The sequence below is a fragment of the Chaetura pelagica genome, unplaced genomic scaffold, assembly GCF_000747805.2.
Source record: "Chaetura pelagica isolate M959 unplaced genomic scaffold, ChaPel_1.0 scaffold100, whole genome shotgun sequence".
NCBI lineage: Eukaryota > Metazoa > Chordata > Aves > Apodiformes > Apodidae > Chaetura > Chaetura pelagica.
Window position 1 is genome coordinate 43,702 of NW_009951789.1, and position 19,796 is coordinate 63,497.

A 19,796-nucleotide genomic window follows, 5' to 3' on the forward strand; every position below is an offset into this window, starting at 1 on the left:
CCCGGCGTGACAGGCCCCGGCGCGGCCGCGTGCCCGGGGCGGCAGCGCGTGGTTAAACCAAGCGCGGGTCTTTCCTTCAGGGGTTTCCTGCAAGCAGGAATTCCCAGTAAAAGGCCGGGTAACTGCTCATGGCCCCCTCCGTTCTAATCAGTCTCTGTTTTTCTCTCTTAGGCTTCACACAGCAGCTGTAGAGGCAGAAACTGACTTCCTGGCCTGACTTCCCGAGCTGTGTCCAGAGCCTTTCTGGGAGGAGTCCTGGCGCCAAGATGAGTGCCCTCAGCTCACAGTAAGCTCCTGTTGTCTCACCAGGCAGCAAGTCCTGTGAATGTTTGCAGCAGGTTCAGGACTCTGGGCATCGTTTCTGTTTTGTCTCAGGTCCTTATGATCATCACACCTGCTTTTGTCCAAGTGTAGATGACTAGTGCAAAGGGAGAAATGAAGTGTTCGTTAACCAAATCTTTGCAAAGGCAGGAAACACACAAAGGATTCTTCAGTTTTTCATTAGATAGAGATGGTTGCAGCCAAGAGCAGGCTGACTGGGGTAACCAAGTGTCCAAACTGTTTGGTGTGGTGAAGTGCTATTTGCAATAAAAGTTGAGAAATATTTTGAGATTGTTAGAGGAATTATATTTTTATAAGGTTTTAAAGCAAATTTCCTGTGTATATTTAATAACTCCAGACAGAACAAATTACCTTAATCAAGTCTGTGTTGAAATTCTGAAGTTAACTGCTAACATAAAGTTTTCCTGTCTTATTTAGGGATGATGATGATACCTTTAAAATACTGATTGCTACTGATATTCACCTTGGCTATTTGGAGAAGGATCCAGTGCGTGGAAATGATACCTTTGTAACTTTAAATGAGATTCTGGATCATGCTCATAAAAACGAAGTAAGTTCTGCTTTTTGGAAAGTGAAGGAGTCAGACTGTAAAAAATATATTCCAGCCTGTGACCCTGGTTGCATTAATGGTGTTTACAGATTGTCTACACCCCTTCTAGTGGTATTTAGAGAGGGTTCGACACTGCCAGAAGGGAAAATGATAGGAGAGAGTGATGCCTTTACAGTATATCAAAGATCTGGATTAGGAGATAGAGTGCACCCCAGGAAGTTTGCAGATGACACTAAGCTGGATGGGAGTGTTGATCTGCTTGAGGGCAGGAGGGCTCTGCAGAGGGATCTGGACAGGCTGGATCAATGGGCCAAGGCAAATTGCATGAGGTTCAGTAAGGCCAGATATTGGGTCCTGACACGGCCAGGATTTAATAACCCCGGAAGGTTAGATCTGGACCCCCTTGCTTTCTAAACTCCTGCTGCAATAGAGGAGCCAGGTGTGGCTGGATCCAGTCCTGTATGTGTCACAACTCAGACTGGGCAGCCCAGGGAGATGAGGAGTGAACCCCCTTGCTTTCTAGACTTCCTTCAGAGAGGAGCAGAGGTGTGGCTGGGCTCAAAATCCTTCTCTCAGACCTGGTCTTTCCCCACAGAGAGTAAATGTGTGACGGTCCAATGCCCCTCGATCAGCTTAAGGTGCAGCGACACACAAGGTCTGTTTATAACAAATAACACATAACAGAAGATAAAAGGCAGGGGGGGAGGAGAGACAGAATCTTGAGGTCTAGAATCTTGATTTCACGAGTACATGTGATTGAGCCATACATGTGTGAGCAGCTGGAGTGGACCTACCCCCCTCCACCCCTCAATCTTTGTCTCATCTATGTAGGCCTGAGGCCCTATTCAGGCCATTCCTGCAGTCTCCATCCTCCCAAGCAGGCCTTTTGGGCTGCATATGAGACTTTGTTCCAGGGGCTACAATGGGGTTTGGACACCATTTCACAAAATAGGTCCTGATGGCTGGTCCCTCACAGGTCCTGCATTTCAGTCACAATAACCCTGGCAGCACTACAGGCTTGGGGAGGAGTGGCTGGAGAGCTGCCCAGCAGAGAGGGACCTGGAGGTGCTGATTGACAGCAGCTGAACATGAGCCAGCAGTGTGCCCAGGTGGCCAAGAGGGCCTGTATCAGGAATAGTGTGGCCAGCAGAACCAGGGAGGTGATCCTGCCCCTCTGCTCAGCCTTGGTGAGGCTGCACCTCGAGCGCTCTGTGCAGTTCTGGGCCCCTCACTGCAGGAATGACATTGAGGTGCTGGAGCATGTCCAAGAGCAGAGCTACCAAGCTGGTGAAGGGTCTGAAGAACAAGTCATACAAGGAGTGGCTGAGGGAACTAGGGATGTTTAGTCTGGGAAAAGGAGGCTGAGGGGAGACCTCTACAACTGCCTGAAAGGAAGTTGTAGAGGGGTGGGTGCTGACCTCTTCTCCCAAGTAAATACCAAAAGAACCAGAGGAAGTGGCCTGACGTTGCAGCAGGGGAGGTTTAAATTGGATATTAGGAAGAAATTTTATACTGGAACAGTGGTCAGGCATTGGAACAACCTGCCCAGGGAGGTTCATAAAATCATAGAATGGTTAAGGTTGGAAGGGACCTTAAAGATCATCAGGTTCCAGCCTCCCTGCTATGAGCAGGGACACCACACACTAGTGCAGGCTGCACAAGCCTCATACAACTTGGCCTTAAACACCTCCAGGGAGAGGCATCAACAACTGCTCTGGGCAACCTATTCCAGCACCTTATGACCCTCATAGTGAAGAATTTCTTCCTGATGTCTAACCTGAATCTCCCACTCTCAGTTTAAAACCATTACCCCTTGTCCTATCACTACCCTCTCTGATGAAAGGTCCCTCCCCAGCTTTCCTGTAGCCCCTTTCAAGTACTGGAAGATGCTGTAAGGTCTCCCCAGAGCCTTCTCCAGGCTGAACAGCCCCAACTCTCTCAGCCTGTCTTCGTAGCAGAGGTGCTCCAGCCCTTTGATCATCTCTGTGGGCCTTCTCTAGACCCTCTCCAACAGCTCTGTGTCTTTCCTGTGCTGAGGGCTCCAGAGCTATACACAGTAGCTCAGGGGTGGCCTCACCAGAGCAGAGGGGCAGAATCCCCTCCCTGTTGGCCACTTCAGGACATGCTCTAGTGGCCAAGGTTGTGGGGTTTTTGTACTGTTGGTTGGACTTGGTGATCTTAGAGGTTCTTTCCAACCATGATGGTTCTGTCATTCTGTGAAAGTCTTCAGACAACTCAGAAAATAGAAAAAAGAGTTAGAAAGGTTAAAGTGGGTTTTTTTTCTGGTTTTAAAGATTGAATGTTTCTTAGTCAAAATTTTTTTTGTAATTTTAATGTCAATTTTTTTCCAAATGCTTTTTCAAAAGCTAAATATCTACAGAAAGTGCAGCTATGACTTTCTCAGAGTAATATTGTGATAGCTACCTAGGTTTCTTCCCACTAAGTACCACAGCAATGAAAAGATAATGTCTTCATGCCTGTCAAAGAAGAGTTCAGCAGCCTCTGGAGACCCTTATTAAAACACTTCACTGGTATATTTTTCAATACTATCAGTTGTTTTCTCCCATAGCACTTGATAAATGTGTATTTTTGCATTTGTTTTTGTTTTAATGAATAATTTACTTAATGTTTGTTTCATGAGGAAAGTACACACTGTCTGCAACTGCCAACTTGTTTTACTTAGAAGTCCAGATATGAGGAACTCCAGATGTGTAACTCCTTATAAGAAATAATTTAAATAATTTGCTTAAAAGTATTTCAAGGTAATACATAAAGTTGTCTAAAAGTAATAGTGCTTTTTGTTCCATACAGGTGGACTTTGTTTTATTAGGTGGAGACCTTTTTCATGAAAACAAACCTTCCAGAAAAACAGTACACTCTTGTTTGGAGTCACTAAGAAAATACTGCATGGGTGATCGTCCTGTTCAGTTTGAAATTTTAAGTGATCAGGCAGTTAATTTTCATTGTAGCAAGTAAGTATGTTGCTGTAAATTATGGTGTAAGGTTTGATTTGTGTATTGGGTGAACGTGTTGTGATTTTTATTATTTAAATTCTCTGTGAACAGAACATTGAAGTTGTAGGCCAGTTTGTGTAGAACAGTATTCAGGATGACCTCACCTATCATCTTTTATAATCTAAGTCTATAAAGAAAGTCCCACAACTTTTTTAAAAACTCCTCAATGTGTTGTGACATTGGTACATTTATGTAACACATAGTTTCCATTCTGCAAGTACAAGGCAAGTAAACCAATTTACATTAATTGCTGTGGTAAAATCAGTGAAGCTCTTTTTGTGTAACCAAAGGTTGTACAGCCCAGTCTGCTGCTGTTGCACATACCACCACACAACATGTACAAATCTTTTCGTGGGCTTGCTCTAAAAAAACAGGATCTTTTTGCTACCCTGTTCCAACTGGGAATTGCCATTCCACTCCACCAGTGAGAATCTTGCTGTACAGCTTAAGCTTATTCATCACTCAGTACTCGCTTGTGCTGCCATCATGGTGCATTTGTGATGACATTAATGTGAAGAGAATATTGGGAATTGTCCACAAATTTGCAGATGTAGTTAAACTTTTTTTCTTCTTCTTGTTCAGGTTTCCATGGGTGAATTATCAGGACAGAAATCTCAACATTTCAATTCCGATTTTCAGTATTCATGGCAATCATGATGATCCCACAGGGGTAATTATTATCATAATTGTACTATACTGTTGTATTACAAAAATAATATTGTAGAAATAGAAACTTGTATAGAAATACAGTTCTTGGAGAACAGGCTAGTTTTAGTCAGTTGCTCCACTCTTCATGTAAGTATTTTGTGTGTGTGACTTAGGAACTATTAGGACAAAAAGTTGAGTGTGACATTAAAAAAGAGTGTAGTTAAGGGGTCCATATGAACTGCCTTTAAATGCTTAATTGACATAGATTTCTGTCATTGAGAACATAATCACTTTTCATGCCAAGAAGTGGCCGCCTTTCAGGAAGGTTCTAAACCAAGTTCTATCTGTAGAGACTGAAAGCTTTTTTCTTAAAAAAGAATTTTGATACTTTGACTTGTGCTTATGCAAATGATATGTGTCATGTTTTAAAGGAAGATAATCAAGTAATGATCAAATGCTGGTTTAAAAATCAACTAAAACTGAGCAGAAAAAGGACATGTAGAAAGAAGGAAAGCCCATGTGCTGGATTAGTAGTTTTGTGTTTTATATCAAATAGCTTATCATTGAGTAGTTTAGCAAAAGGAGTTAAACTTCGGACCTACTATGAAGACTTCAGCTGTTTGTGGGGTTTTGTTTTGGTTTGGGTGTTTTTTTTCTAGTGATGAAATGTTTAATTTCATGTTGTTCAAATGAAGCAAGACTTGTAAGGAAAAGGGATTTGCTTCTGTACCCCTGAGGACTAAAAGACAAGCTAATATATGTGACCAGTTTTTTCAACTGCACAAGTTACTAACTTAGACTTCAATGGTTCTGTTGGAAGTTTTTATCTTTGTTTTGTAATATTTTCTACAGGCAGATGCACTGTGTGCATTGGATATTTTAAGCTGTGCGGGATTGTTGAATCACTTTGGACGTTCATCTTCTGTGGAGAAAATAGATATTAGTCCTATTTTATTGCGTAAGGGCAGGACAAAAATTGCTTTGTATGGCTTGGGTAAGTACTAGTCTGCCAGAATCTGGCAAGACTGTTCATGTGTTACTGTAGCTCAGTTGGTCTAAACACCTAGTGCTGCAACAAACATGAAGGTCTAAGTAACGCTAAATTAACATGTAGCAGTTCTGTGGCAGTGTCAGGTTTCTCCTCCTGCTGCATTGCCACCAGCCAACAGGTCTTTTCCTTTCCTTTTTTTCTTATTTTAAAATAAATCCCTCAATAACTTTGTTTCTATATATTTGTTGGTCTTACCTGAACCCTGCTCGAGTGAGCCATAGATACTGCCTGAGTATTCTGTTAGGGCAATCACACTCTTGAATTCTCACTGGTCTGTGTGTAGCTTACTTCTTCCTGTTTAGGTACAATTTAGACACTGTGTGTTCACGTGCCACTTTGGTTCTATTTCAAACCATAAACTGAGCAGAAACCTTATGTCTGACATGTCTGTCCCAAGTGGTTCATAGTAACATCTGTCACAGGTAACCTTTTAAAGAAATTTATGAAGAGCTTCATATTTCAAAGCTGTTCTATGGTGGGTTTTCAACTTCAGTTTGTCCCTTTCAGTTTTCTCCTCTACATTCCCCTCTACCCTCTCTTCTTACTTAGGATGGTTATGTTTGACTGCTTTCTGTATAGAGAATTTGAATATTAAGTTCTTATCTTTCCCCCTTACTTTATGTCCAGTCACGAGTGCTTAAACACTTATTTCCAAGCAATTTTATAGCTGTAAGTCCTAGTTGGCTGTGATTTTATGCCTGTAATGAGATACTTCAAAAGCTTGCTAGGTGTTCTAAGCATTAGTAGTGAGGGTTTTAATAGCAAAATATGACAGTTTTCAAAAAGCATTTGAATTTGTAATATCCAAAATGTTTTCTGGGAAGTGCAACAACTTTCTCAAGTAGTCATGAGAGTGTTCATGAGATGTTTCTTTGAGCTTGTGCCAGGATTACACACCCTCTTGACTTTCTCTCATTTAGAAAGTGCTTATACAAAATATGGGATTTTATTTAAATGCATCATGAACCCTGGGTATGGAAAGTTTGGAGTTTTTTTTGTTCCCTTGGTAGAAACAATCAGTGACAAAAAGTTCAGAAGCACTTCAGACTTTTCTGTGCTGTGCGAGAAAGCACAGACTTTGCATTATTCATGGTTTATTTCTAGTTTTGAAGAGAATGTCAAAGTATGCTTAAGAACTCCATCTCTATTCAGGAGTATCTGTTTTTAGACTCCACCTTATAACAAAATACACTTTTACTCTGTCAACAAGAAAGAAAACACCTTTTCTAATATTTTCAATTGTACCCATAGTTAGTTGTTTGGCACAGAAAACTGACAAGAGGTCTTAAACTGGATGTGGTTGATTAAACTGCTTTTAGCAGTTTTTTAAGGGTGGATTTTCTGTTAAAATGTCTCATTTTCAGAAGTCTATCTAGTGAAATAGCCAATTTATACTTAGATCTGTTCAAATTCGTAATCATGCCTCAGACTTGTTAAGTCATGAAAATAAAATTCTGATCTTGCCACAAAGTTGTGTTCTTTATGCTCTTTTTTATAGAGTTGCTAATAAAAATGCTGTAAAATATCATGGGTTTACCATACAAAAATGATTTAATGGTCTATTGTATACACTCCAGGAGCTATTCCAGATGAGAGGTTGTATCGTATGTTTGTCAATAAGCAAGTAACCATGCTGAGACCAAAGGAAGATGAAGATAGTTGGTTTAACTTGTTTGTGATTCATCAAAATAGGTAACAGTATTGAATGAATTATGGTGACTATTAAACTTACTGTGTTATTTCATTAAACCCCCTTGAAAAGGATTAGTTAAGAAACCCATCCATGCTAGTTGGTGCTTCTTGTGAGTAACTGCTTTCTCAAGATTTTCCCTAACAAAAACATTGTTTTAGAGCTCTTCTCACAGGGGAATCATGAAAGAAAATAATTGAAATGAATGAGCTAGAAAAGTTGGAAACTGTCTTCCCAAACTGTAGCAGTTAGGGACAGTGGAGGGTTTATAGTGTGATATGCATATAGTTAAGTCTTGTCCACTTGTTAGAGCTGAAATAGCATTAAAATTCATGTTGTATTTTCTTCCCTCGTTTGAACCATAATTTGACAAATACCTTATCTTCACGTGCACTGCTCTACTTTACAGCTTCTCATGAACAGAGGATGGGCAGCATGTGTTCTCCCTGCCTCTTCCAGCAGTGGTAGTGGAAACAGGCAGTTATTTTTCAAATCCTTTCTTATAATTTTTCTTGAATAAGAGGGCATTCCTCAACACTCGTAATGGTGAGGCAGAAGTAAACAAATACATCTGTCATGGTTTCACCCCAGCTGGCAACTAAGAACCAGACAGCAGCTTGCTCACTCCTCTCCCTTCCCCAGTGGGATGGGGAGGAGAATCAAGAGAGAAAATCCATGCATGGGTTGAGATAAGAACAGTTTAATAATTGAAATAAAATACAGTAGTAATAGTAATTAAAAGGAAGACTACAAAAAGAGGGAGAGAAATAAAAACCAAGGAACAAAAGCAAGTGATGCCCAGTGCCATTGCTCAGCACCTGCAGACTGATGCACAGTCAGTTCCCAGGCAGTGATCTGCCCCTCCTGGCCAACTGCCCCAGTTTATATATTGAACATGATGTCCTATGGTATGGAATATCCTTTTGGCTGGCTGAGGTCAGCTGTCCTGGCAATGTTCCCTCTCAGCAGCTTATGCACCTGCTTTCTTGCAGGGCATGGGAAGCTGAAAAATCCTTGACTTAGGATAAGCACTACATAGCAACAACTAAAACATCAGTGCATTCTAAATATTCTCATACTAAATATAAAACACAGCACTGTATCAACTACTAGGAAGAAAATTGACTCTGTCCCAGCTGAAATGAGGACAATTCAGATAACCCTGTGTGCTGATCCCTGTCCAGGAGGCTGAAGAATCTCACTCCTCCATCTCCTGTTGGGATGGGAAGTGGTGTGTCCCATGTCTGTTTAATTTGGTGGGTTTTACCCCACCATTTAAATACAAAACAGAACAACAAAAAATAAGGTCACTAGTTTCTATATAAAAAGCATTCATATGGAAAAAAACCCTGAAGTCCTACAAGCCAAGTATGAAAAGGGAGAGCCAAATAAAAGGAGGGGAGCAGAAGAGAATGAGCTGTGTAGATTGTCTTTTTGTTTAACCAAACACTTTAAACAATTGTGTAAGGAATAAATTTGAAGAGTACTTGATATGAAGTGTACCTCAGGTGTTTTTGCTGGAGTTGCCATGTCACCCTCAATTACACTGATGTTTTTCTCCTCCTTCACCCCCCTCTTGTCCACCCATGACTATACACATTTTAATTATTTTTCTTTTTTCTTAAACAGGAGCAAACATGGAGCTACCAATTACATTCCAGAGCAGTTTTTAGATGACTTTATTGATCTTGTTGTGTGGGGTCATGAACATGAGTGCAAAATAGCTCCATTCCAAAATGGACAGCAGAGTTTCTATGTTTCTCAGCCAGGAAGTTCAGTGGTGACATCTCTGTCCCCTGGAGAAGCTGTCAAGAAGTGTGTGATCTTTTATTTTTGTTCTTGTTTATCCCTTGCTTTATATCTCTTGTGTATTGTGTTGTGAAAGGACTTGTGTTAAAGGGAAGACAAGCTTCAGAGTGTGGCATCAGAAATGAAGTAGATAGAATCAGTGCTAGAGTAACGTTTGCTTTACTGAAGATTAAACCTAACATTTGAAGCAGCTGGAACTAATCTAAGAGGAGTTGCAACCTGGTAAACGGGAATACAGAGAACTATGTATATATGCTTGTGTGTGGGACAAACACAGTCTAAATTTAAAATAAATGAAGTTTGGCAGGGCCAATCCTGAAGTACAGATCCATGAACTTCCTATAGCTTTTAAAATTTTGTTCCTGAAAAGTAACCATGAACTTAAAACAAGTCTTTATACTTTAGTTCTCTTAAGTTTATCTTCTAGTAAGTTACCTTTCTCCCTCTAGGCACATCGGTTTGCTGCGTGTTAAAGGGAAGAAAATGAAAATGCAGAAGATTGCTCTAGAGACAGTGAGAACTTTCCACATGGAAGATATTGTTCTAGCTGATCATCCAGATCTTTTTAATCCCGACAATCCTAAAGTAACGCAGGCAATACAAGGATTCTGCATGGAAAAGGTAACTTGTAATGCTAACAGCATATATGGAGAGCAGTGTATGGACAGCAAATGGGACCTGTGACTGATTTTGAACCTGGAAGGTGAAAATCTTGTGTCTTGCCCCATATTATCTGAGACAAACTTAGTGTTTCCATAGGAAGCTAATTTCTGTATATTCACTGCAGCCTTGGCTTCCAGATTCCTTGACTTGGAAGAACGTATTAAAGTAGACTGGAACTGCTGTTTGGGGGTCTAGATCATCTCTGTGTAAAAACTTCTACCTAAGAGCAGGGCAGTGCTGGATGTGCACTTTGGATCCAACATAAATCCATACAGCTAAATCCTGAGAGCCAGTGTGAGGTGGCAGAAGTAACTAAGCAGGTTTAAAGCCCCATCCCTGGAAGTGTTCAAGGCCAGGTTGGATGGGGCTCTGAGCAACCCGATCTGGTGGGAGGCATCCCTACCCATGCAGGGGAATTGGAACTAGATGATCTTTAAGGTCCCTTCCAACTCAAACCTTTCTATGATTCTACGATTAATTCTTCTTGGTTGTTAAGGCTGTGTAAGTCTCTTCCTGTCTTTCCCTGCAACTAGGAATTTAGCAAAGGACAACGGATATAAAGTAACATAGTAAGAGCGATCAAGGATGTAAATACTGCTGAACTACTCTGTATCGGAATGAGAAGCCTTTAATTGTAACTTTTTTTCTCATTCAATCTTAAGGCCTTTGACTGGATACTTGTACTCTATGTGTTCTGGAATGAGAACACATCCTATAATTACTTATTTTAATAGCTCCTCTCTGCATCTGGATGTATTTCAAGTCATACTTGGAGGGTTCAGGCATCTGTAAGAGAACAAAGTGGAGCTGAATTTATAATTCTGCTTGACAGGTTGAATTGATGCTGGACAATGCAGAAAGAGAACGCTTGGGAAATCCACGCCAGCCAGAGAAGCCTCTCATAAGATTGAGAGTAAGAAATAAATCTTGCATTGCTTTGTTTTAAAGGTTCACTCTGAAAAGTTTCTAAGCAAAGTCATGCTTTTTGCATAAGCACACAATATGTAAAATTTCTTACTATGTACAGGCAAATATAAATCACCTTTGTATTATGCTCCTGTTTACTTGTGGTAGAACTGGTATTCCATGATAAAGGGTAAAATTGGTCATAAATTATTTCACTGCTAGTCTGAGTAAGGTCATCAAAAGTGGATTTTTACAGATAAGTTCTTCTTAAGTTATATTGTTTGTTCCTAGCCTAACTTATGGAAACTTTCCTGAAGATTAGTAAATGGCACAAGGTAGGAATAAATTATGAATCTGAGCTGTTAATAGCTGTTTTGCTAACATTATTAACTAGTACTGACCGTTAACTATTCTGCGTAGTATGCAGAGTAAAGCATTAATTTTAGGTTGACTTACTTTTTATTTTAACTCATCTTGTTTTGTGTTTGTTTCCATTTCTGTTTGTTTCATGTTTAAATTTTTCCTTCCATCTCTTAGGTTGATTATACTGGTGGTTTTGAGCCATTCAGTGTCCATCGTTTCAGCCAGAAGTACATGGATAGGGTGGCTAATCCCAAAGACATCATACACTTTTTCAGGCATCGTGAACAAAAAGAGAAAAATGGTAATAATAAAAAAAAAGGAATCATTGGCTTTCCTTGATTTTCATTCTTCATCCTTTGTTTTGTTACCCAGCATTTGGAAAAGCTTGGTGTCTACCGTCTAATGTGCTATAGAAGGAGTAATGGTGCATAGACTCATTTAAGTGTATATATTGCACAAGTGTTTCTGTTCTATTTCCAGATTTGGCTAAAATTCTGATGTTCAGCACAACATCTTTTGACAGTTATTAATAAGTAATTCCTTCTTCTTTGTCCTCAGACCTTACTTATACATACAGTCCCATAGCAGACTGAGTTATTCCATTGTTCTTTGATAATTTCCATGAAGGGCATTAAAAATCTCACTCCTGAGACTTCTCAGAAGGACATGATTGATTTTGGACACTGCAGGAAAAGAAATGGGTGTTGGCTTTTTCCCTTTGTTTTTTAATTGTATTGCTGCAGTAATTAATTGTTTATGCATAAATTAGTAATGGAGGGGATGGGTTTGAGAGATGTTTGTAGATTGGAAAAAAAAAAAAAAAAGTCTGAATGTAGGACAGCATTTTGTTTGCCCTGACTAATCATGTATATGAGGTCCTCTTGGCTTGTCTGCTCCAGGTGTGTCTCCATTGAAGCATTTGTGCAAAAGAAATAACAGTTGTTACTGTTGTAGCATTTCTCACTGTGCCTAGAATTTTTAATATGGTTATTTTTAAAAAAATAATGGTTAATAGATATTGCCCAGATACTGGATCTGTAGTAGTCACTAATGAAATGCAGCTTGCAGAAGAACATACTGCGCTAAAGAACTTAATATTTCATGCTAGGGCATTCTAAGCACACCAGTTCCACTGACAGTTTTTAGTCACACTGTCAGTTTTATAAAGTCCAAACCATCATATTTCATTAATAAGAACTGCTTTCAGTGAGGTTTTTTAAATTATGCTGTAAGGTCTTGTTTATTTTGCTTTGTGGGGATTTTTTAAAACTGATGTCATTTCACATTTTCAGAATACAAGATAGCTGCTGCATCTGTCACCATGTTTCATCAATACATTGTAATTTTCCTACTTTGTGTGCATCTCAGCTTCAGGAAGGGAATATAAAAAGAATACCATAGTTCTTTGCATTGCTTTATTTAGATCTCTCATACAAGGGAGGTGGCAAATAAAGCAATCAAAATGTTCAGTACCTGTGCACATAATGGTGTGCTTTGGTAGAGGTGTTATTAAGAATTGGTAAGTGCAGGACTTGTTACTGTTTCTTTTGTCATAGCTGCTTATATAACAAAGCTAACAAAGGCATGTTTTGGGCTTTCATGTGGCAGATGTCTGGAGGTAGTTTGTTGTGTCTTTTTATTCATTTGTGTGGTATGTGGTAACCTTGGTTCATTATCCCTTTTATTCTTCTGTCCTTCTTACCTTGCTGCCTGTGAATGGGGGGCAGCTGTAATGAGCTATGAACGTTTTCCACTGAAAATCAGACAGTGTGCTTTGGAGGAAAATTTGTGCTCTAGTAGCAGAGTTACTTATAAAAAACCCTTGTGCTTTGATGAGTTCTTTGATTTTTCTTCCATTTGTGAGCATCTAGAGTTCAATTATAATAAATTTCAGGACACAGAGTTCAATTTGTAATTCCAGACACTAGTAGTTAGAAGAACACTTTGTGCCTGCTAGAGGTGGAGTTGTGTAACTGTTGTGTCCATTATGTTTACTTGTATTTCCAGACAATAGACTCTACAGTTAGAACAAAAAACCCTTTACATGCAAAAAGCACCACAATTCTGAAGAAGTCTGTATTAACCTTTTTTCTTATTCCTGTCAATAGTGTGGTAATAATTAAAGGCTGCAAACATGGGTAATAGTGCCCCTGTGCTTTTCTATTCTAGACAATGATCTTAATTTTGGAAAGCTCGTTAGCAGACCTTCTTCTGAGGGGATGACACTGAGGGTGGAAGACCTTGTAAAGCAGTATTTTCAGACAGCAGAGAAGGTATCTTTCTACCTTTTATGATTTTTTAAATGGAATATATTGGTTTATCTTTTTTTATTTTTCCTTTCCTTATGAAAGTAGTGTGCCCTGAAAAGACTGACATTCACCAAGAAGAGAATTTTTTTCCTTCATAACTGTGTGCGAATTCCTGTATAAAGTATATGTAATAGGTTAACAACTGACTGTTGTATATAGATTGTATAGGGTGTGTGAACACGTTCTGGTTTGAGAACATTATAACTCTGTGGACTTGCAGTATCTGCCCTTTACTAAATGATGTTCTAACAGGAGGAAAATCACCTTGCCCAACCTTATACACAGGTTAGGTGTTAGCATTAGAATGGCATAAACCACACCCTGGAAGGGCTCTTTGCCCTCTGCATATGAGAGGGAACACAGGTTTAGGGGTAGGTACTTCTTCAAATGTGTGCCACCCCTAAATTCCATGGGGAAGAGTAGCAGTGTCCAAGACAGGGCACTGTATTATTCTATGAAAAACAAGTTTTGCTTTTAATCTCTTTTCCTCCTTTATTCAATAAAATTGTCCCTGTTAGACTGTCCTCCCAGCTTGTTTGGTCTTGTATAAACATCTCAGTTACTGGTCCCTGCATTTGAGGCCTGCTTCAGCAGCTCAGCATCTGGGAAGACCTGAAAGAATCCCTTGGTGTTCTGGGCAGTATTGCAGTAGGCGGATAATTTGTGCTACAATACGTGCTAAGTTAACACTGGTAATGAAATAAAGAAGAGAGGAAAACATATGGTGCCCCCATATGATGACAGGGATCTTAAACGTTGTGTTAAGATACTTTGTGCTTCAGGCTTTGCTAGACACCTGATCTTGTCTGATTAGAGAAATGTCCTTGGACCCTGAGGTGGCACAAGGCTGTAGCTGGATGTTCAAAACATGTTAGACAAAAAAATGTCTAACAAATAACAGACTGTTCAGTTCCAGTGTTGCTGATAAGCTGAGGCCTGGGATTTAAAGTCACTGCTGTTTGTCTCTTTAGCAAGCTTTTTTTCTTTTTTTCCTTTGGAAGAAAATTTAATTGCTGACAGTCAACATGAGTGTTCTGCATCATTGCAATCAGTCACTCCTGAGATGCTTGTCTCATGGTTTTGTAAACTTCTTATTTTATGATAGCTGTAAAACTTAATCCTCTGCACAGCATTATTTCAGGGAAGGTTTTATGCTTCTGATGCAACCCTCAAAACAGTTTCTAAAGGACATCTGGAAGGATCAAAACCATGTAATGCTTATTAAGAAATTGTTTACAGACAAAAAAGGCTGCAGTTTAAACATTTCTGTCCATATGGGGGTTTCATTCTCAGAGATTCTCTTACTGTATTGGGAAGGAGAATAGAGAATGGCTGCAAAACACCATGAGTAGCATCTGCTACTTTTACTAATTAGTATCTGTAGTAATAGCTTAATGTAGAATATCTTGATGAATATAATCTCACTTGATGAACAGGTGAGAATTATTGGTGTTTACAAAATTGCATTTCAATAGAGTAGACTTCTGCTTAATAGCTCTTAAGGCTTCATAATGATAATTTGCTTTGCTCTGTAACTTTTAATGTTAGAGTTCCATAGTAAAACTAAGTAATTTAGCATCTGTAATAATGGAGGGCCTGTTTTTAATAGTGTTTTTATGTCTCTCCAAGTTGATCTTTAATTTAAAAAGGGGGGGAACTGAGAAAGACTACAGTTTACCTTCTCTCCTCACAATACATTTCAGACAAATTATTTTAGGTGTGACTAACACCGCAGTTCCTTTACTATATATGAAACTATTTTTTTAAAGTCTGGAAAATGGTAAGTAGGTGTGATATGCTAGCAGGAAGAGGATATAATTATATTACAATGAGTAACACATTTGCTTATTGTTGCACTTCTCTCTGATCAACATTTTCAATGCATGTTACTGGTTTTGGAACCAACTTAATGTCATATTTTTGTTAAATAGCAGGTTTACTATATATGAAACTATTTTTTTAAAGTCTGGAAAATGGTAAGTAGGTGTGATATGCTAGCAGGAAGAGGATATAATTATATTACAATGAGTAACACATTTGCTTATTGTTGCACTTCTCTCTGATCAACATTTTCAATGCATGTTACTGGTTTTGGAACCAACTTAATGTCATATTTATCTTAAATGGCAGGAATGTTACTCGCTTTCTTTGACAGAAGATTCTTCTTAACAAAATGTTTTCCTCAATTATAAAGAAAGTGCAGCTTTCACTTCTAACTGAAAGAGGAATGGGAGAAGCAGTGCAGGAGTTTGTGGACAAAGAGGAAAAAGATGCCATAGAAGAGCTGGTGAAATTTCAACTGGAAAAAACACAGAGGTTTCTTAAGGAGCGTCGCACTGATGCAGAGGAAGAGAAAATAGATGAGGAGGTAATATTCTGTTATATGTTAATTCTGTATGAGAGGTCAAGACATAGTAGAGAAAATCATGCTCAAACCTGGTTTAATAGACCCACTTATGTGCTGAGCTGTGCAACACCTGCCTCTGGTCATTTTCTGGAATTAATAAACATGGTGCTGGAGTTTCAGAATCGTAGTTGAGAAGCTTGTATTGGAAAATGAGGTTTAGCTGTGTTTGTACTGAATCTCACTTTATTTGTACATGCATACATAGAAGAGATCTTTCAGTCTAATATATGTACAACTATATATATATGTATGCAGTGTGAGAAAGGTGATAGATATAATCTCTTAGCTTTTTCATATTGGGTTAGGGAAGAGTACTAGAACAGGGCAAGTATAAAGGAAGCTATCTCTCAGGTACTCTGTTATCTCCTAACTGCTTTCAGCTTGGGGACTCCCAGACACAAACCTGATTTGTGTGTATTTGGTGATCTTAATAGACTTCTCTGTCAACATGTTGAGCTTGCACATCAGCCCATGTATTCAGTTGAAATATTCAAGCATTATACAAGTTGTTCTGCAGCTTAACTGTGCATTGGTGGGGGAAGGAAGATTGCACCAACCTGTTTTCTTGCTGATTGCTTTAATTCATATGGGATTGAAAGAGACCATAAACAACCAGTGCTTATAGGGTTTCTGTGCCACATTGGGATTTTTTTTCCCTCTCACCCATCATATTTTTTTCCATAGTTGACAAGTTTGAGTTTTCTTAGTTGTACCTGTATTGCAATGTTTTGATCGTCTCAATATTGTTTTCTAGCTTGCTTCTTCATTTTCACCTCTTCCAGTTATTTGTATTTCATTGTCCTTTTATTGTCAAATTATGTATACCCTTCCCTTGAACATAGTATCTCCTGCTTTTCATCATAATTCCAAGGTTTTTTCTTACTAGTGTTGTAACTCCAGTTATTAAGACAACATGAGATTCTTAAACTGGCAACATGAAAAGGCTCTAAACAAACTGCTCAGTTATTCTTGCACTCTTCTTTGCCTCTCACAGGAGCTTGACTTAATAGTTTGGTGATCAAGACTTTTTACTCCCTGTGTTTTGATTATTGTGTTAAATAAACTGGTTTCTGATGAGAACTCTTTTTTTATTCAGGTGCGAAAATTCAGGGAGAGTAGAAAAAAGAATGCTGAAGAAGAGGATGAGGAAGTCCGTGAGGTAACATCTTTGAATTTTGAACATAGACTGAAGAATGCAATGGTGGCTTCTGCATATGAGTGAGGTCACTTAGCAATTCTTCAACATTGTCCTTGCCAAAAAGTGCCTGTCTGCCTAGGGAACATTAGTGAGTATTTTTTAAATCCTCCTGGGTATAATGTGTGCCTAAGCTACAGGTTGATTTGGCTTTTGAGACCTCTTTTCTTGTGTGGATTTGTGAACCTGAATGTTCAGTTATTCCTGCTTTGAACTGAGGTTAGACCAGGCAGGTGACATTCAGAGATCTGTCTGCTTAGACTGTTTGTGATCTGACCACCAGTGGACATGTGGATAGGCAGTATTGGGTGATGCTACAGGAATGAACTGGTATTACTGGAAAACCTTTTAGGTACTGTTGTCCTCATCAGCAATCTTAGAGTCTTAGATCCCCCAGAGATTCATATGAGATTGCATAAGTCTTTCCAAAGAGCATTGCCATTGATAGCATTGGTGTGGTACTGGAATGGAATTCACCTGGGGTGAGAATCACTTCTCTTAATCTGAGATATCTTCATGTGAACTAGTTGTCTTCTAAGCCTCAATGGTTTAGAATGATGTATCATGATGATATTGGACAAGGGGAGGCCGGTGGATGTTGTGTACCCTGACTTTAGCAAGACTTTTGACAAGGCTTCCTACAGCATTCTCCTAGAGAAGCTGGCTGCTCAGGGCTTGGATGTGCACATGCCTTGCTTGATAAAAAACCTGTTTGGACGTCCAAGTTCAAAGAGATGTGTTCAATGGAGTTAAACCCAGCTGGTGGCCACCCATAAGTGGTGCTCCCCAGGCCTCAGTGCTGGGGCTGCTCCTGTTTAACATCTTTAGTGATGACTTGGATGAGGATAGAGTGCACCCTCAGTAAGTTTGCTGGTGACACTAAGCTGAGTGGGAGTGTCGATCTGCTTGAGGGCAGGGAGGCTCTGCAGAGGGATCTGAACAGATCAGTGGGCTGAGGCTAATTGTATGAGTTTCAGTAAGGCCAAATGTTGGGTCCTGCACTTTGGCCATAACAACCCCTGGCAGTGCTACAGGCTTGGGGAAGAGTGGCTGGAGAGCTGCCCAGCAGAGAGGGACCCGAGGGTGCTGATTGACAGCAGCTGAACATGAGCCAGCAGTGGGCCCAGGTGACCAAGAAGGACAACACCATCCTGGTCTGCATCAGGAATAGTGTGGCCAGCAGGGCCAGCGAGGGGATCCTGCCCCTGTACTCAGCCTTGGTGAGGCAGAACCTCAAGCACTGTGTGCAGTTTTGGGCATCACAGTATAGCAAGGACACTGAGGTGCTGGAGAGGGAGCTGGGGCTGTTTAGCGTGGAGAAGAGGGGAGGATGCGAGCTCATAGCTCTCTACAACTACCTGAGAGATGGTTGTGGTGAGGTGGGTGTTGGTTTCTTCTCCCTAGTGACTAGTGATAGGACAAGAGGAAATGGGGTCAAGTTGCACCAGGGGAGGTTCAGATAGGTTATTAGGAAAAATTTCTTTACAGAAAGAGTGGTGAGGCATTGGAACAGGCTGCCCAGGGAGGTGGTAGAGGCACCGTCCCTGGAGGTGTTAAAAAACAGGTGGACATGGTGTTTCAGGAGATGGTTTAGTGGTTGGGATTTCTAGGGTGGACAGTTGGACTTGATGATCTTGAAGGTCTTTTCCAACCTTGATGATTCTATTATTAGCATTTAACAATTGTGCATTTAATAATTTAAGATTCTTTTTTCTATAACACTTATTGTTCCATTTCAGGCAATGACCAGGGCTCGAGCCCACAGATCAGAGGATGAAATTCTTGTTGCAGCCTCCAGTGATGAAGAACTCATGGATACAGGAATGAAAGGCTTTGGTGATTCAGATGATGTCCTTCCCTCGACAGTGACCCGAGGAAGGGGTCGAGCAAGAGGCAGAGCAAGAGGTGCAAGAGGACAAAATTCGACAGCAAGAGGTTCATCTCGAAGGGGAAGAGGTAAGAAAAACTTCAAATTGTTTGTACTGCAGTAACTGACTTAGGTTTTTCTTCAGAAGATGACTTTTCTGTTGCTTCCATCAAGTAGAAATTTGTTGCTTAAGGACTACTGGAAAAAAGAATTCTTTACACATATTTTTGATATCATGTCTGTACAGCTGACTGTTCTTGCCATGTCTGTAGGTCACAGTGATTTTTTCACAGGGTCATTAAAAGAAACATATCTGGCTTCCCAGCTGTGGAAACATAATTCACTCTTACAAGATGCATTATTGGGAAAGTCTGTGCAGTGAAGTAAAACTTTGTTACTGCTAAAGGTAATGCATTCGATCAGTATGGAGAGTAGGCACAGATTGTCTCTGTCCTCATGCAATTTATGAGAGACTTCATTGTTTCTAGTGACTGAGAAAATGGGGAGTGTTTCCTAAGAAAAATTAATTAAATAGCTCCTTGGCTATGTGTGATTGTGCACTCTACAGTGATACTTCCATTTTATGTAAATATGTATAAAAGTAAACAAAGAAAAGCTGGGGTCTTGCAGTAATATACTCCTTTGAGTTGGCTCAGTAATAATGCCCCAAGGTCTAGGAGCAGGAGGAGTTGAAACAAAGACATTGTAGGACTGCTTTGGTTAGTGCCTTTAAACTAGCTCCATGAGCAGGTGCTCCAACACTGTTGTGATCCCATTGGAACAAGGGTGGGTGTGTTCAGAGGCTGTGTCTGTGGAGCTTGACCCAGACATTCATCTGCATGTAAGGAGGGCTTTGATTCAAAGAAGCAAGTGAAGGAGTAAGGAGGAATGTAATTGTTTTAGTGACTTCCTGTTCAGTGATGATAGAGGGAGAGAAAACCCCAAACTACTGAACAAATTTGCATTCTGTTTATTTTCCCTA

At 39.9% G+C, this 19,796-nt stretch overlaps 1 protein-coding gene across 1 annotated transcript in view; it reads left to right on the forward strand.

Moving 5' to 3' along the window:
• The first annotated feature begins 266 nt into the window (after positions 1-266).
• MRE11A (MRE11 meiotic recombination 11 homolog A (S. cerevisiae)) overlaps positions 267-19,796 on the forward strand; it is a 23,503-nt gene continuing 3,973 nt past the window's right edge. The window contains exons 1-14 of the mRNA XM_009999167.1: positions 267-286; positions 760-892; positions 3,704-3,864; positions 4,489-4,576; positions 5,407-5,548; positions 7,183-7,297; positions 8,925-9,110; positions 9,554-9,725; positions 10,600-10,680; positions 11,211-11,337; positions 13,206-13,309; positions 15,540-15,713; positions 16,849-16,911; positions 18,687-18,907. Of these exons, the coding sequence (XP_009997469.1) occupies positions 267-286; positions 760-892; positions 3,704-3,864; positions 4,489-4,576; positions 5,407-5,548; positions 7,183-7,297; positions 8,925-9,110; positions 9,554-9,725; positions 10,600-10,680; positions 11,211-11,337; positions 13,206-13,309; positions 15,540-15,713; positions 16,849-16,911; positions 18,687-18,907 (1,787 nt within the window). The remainder of the gene's footprint in view (positions 287-759; positions 893-3,703; positions 3,865-4,488; positions 4,577-5,406; positions 5,549-7,182; positions 7,298-8,924; positions 9,111-9,553; positions 9,726-10,599; positions 10,681-11,210; positions 11,338-13,205; positions 13,310-15,539; positions 15,714-16,848; positions 16,912-18,686; positions 18,908-19,796) is intronic.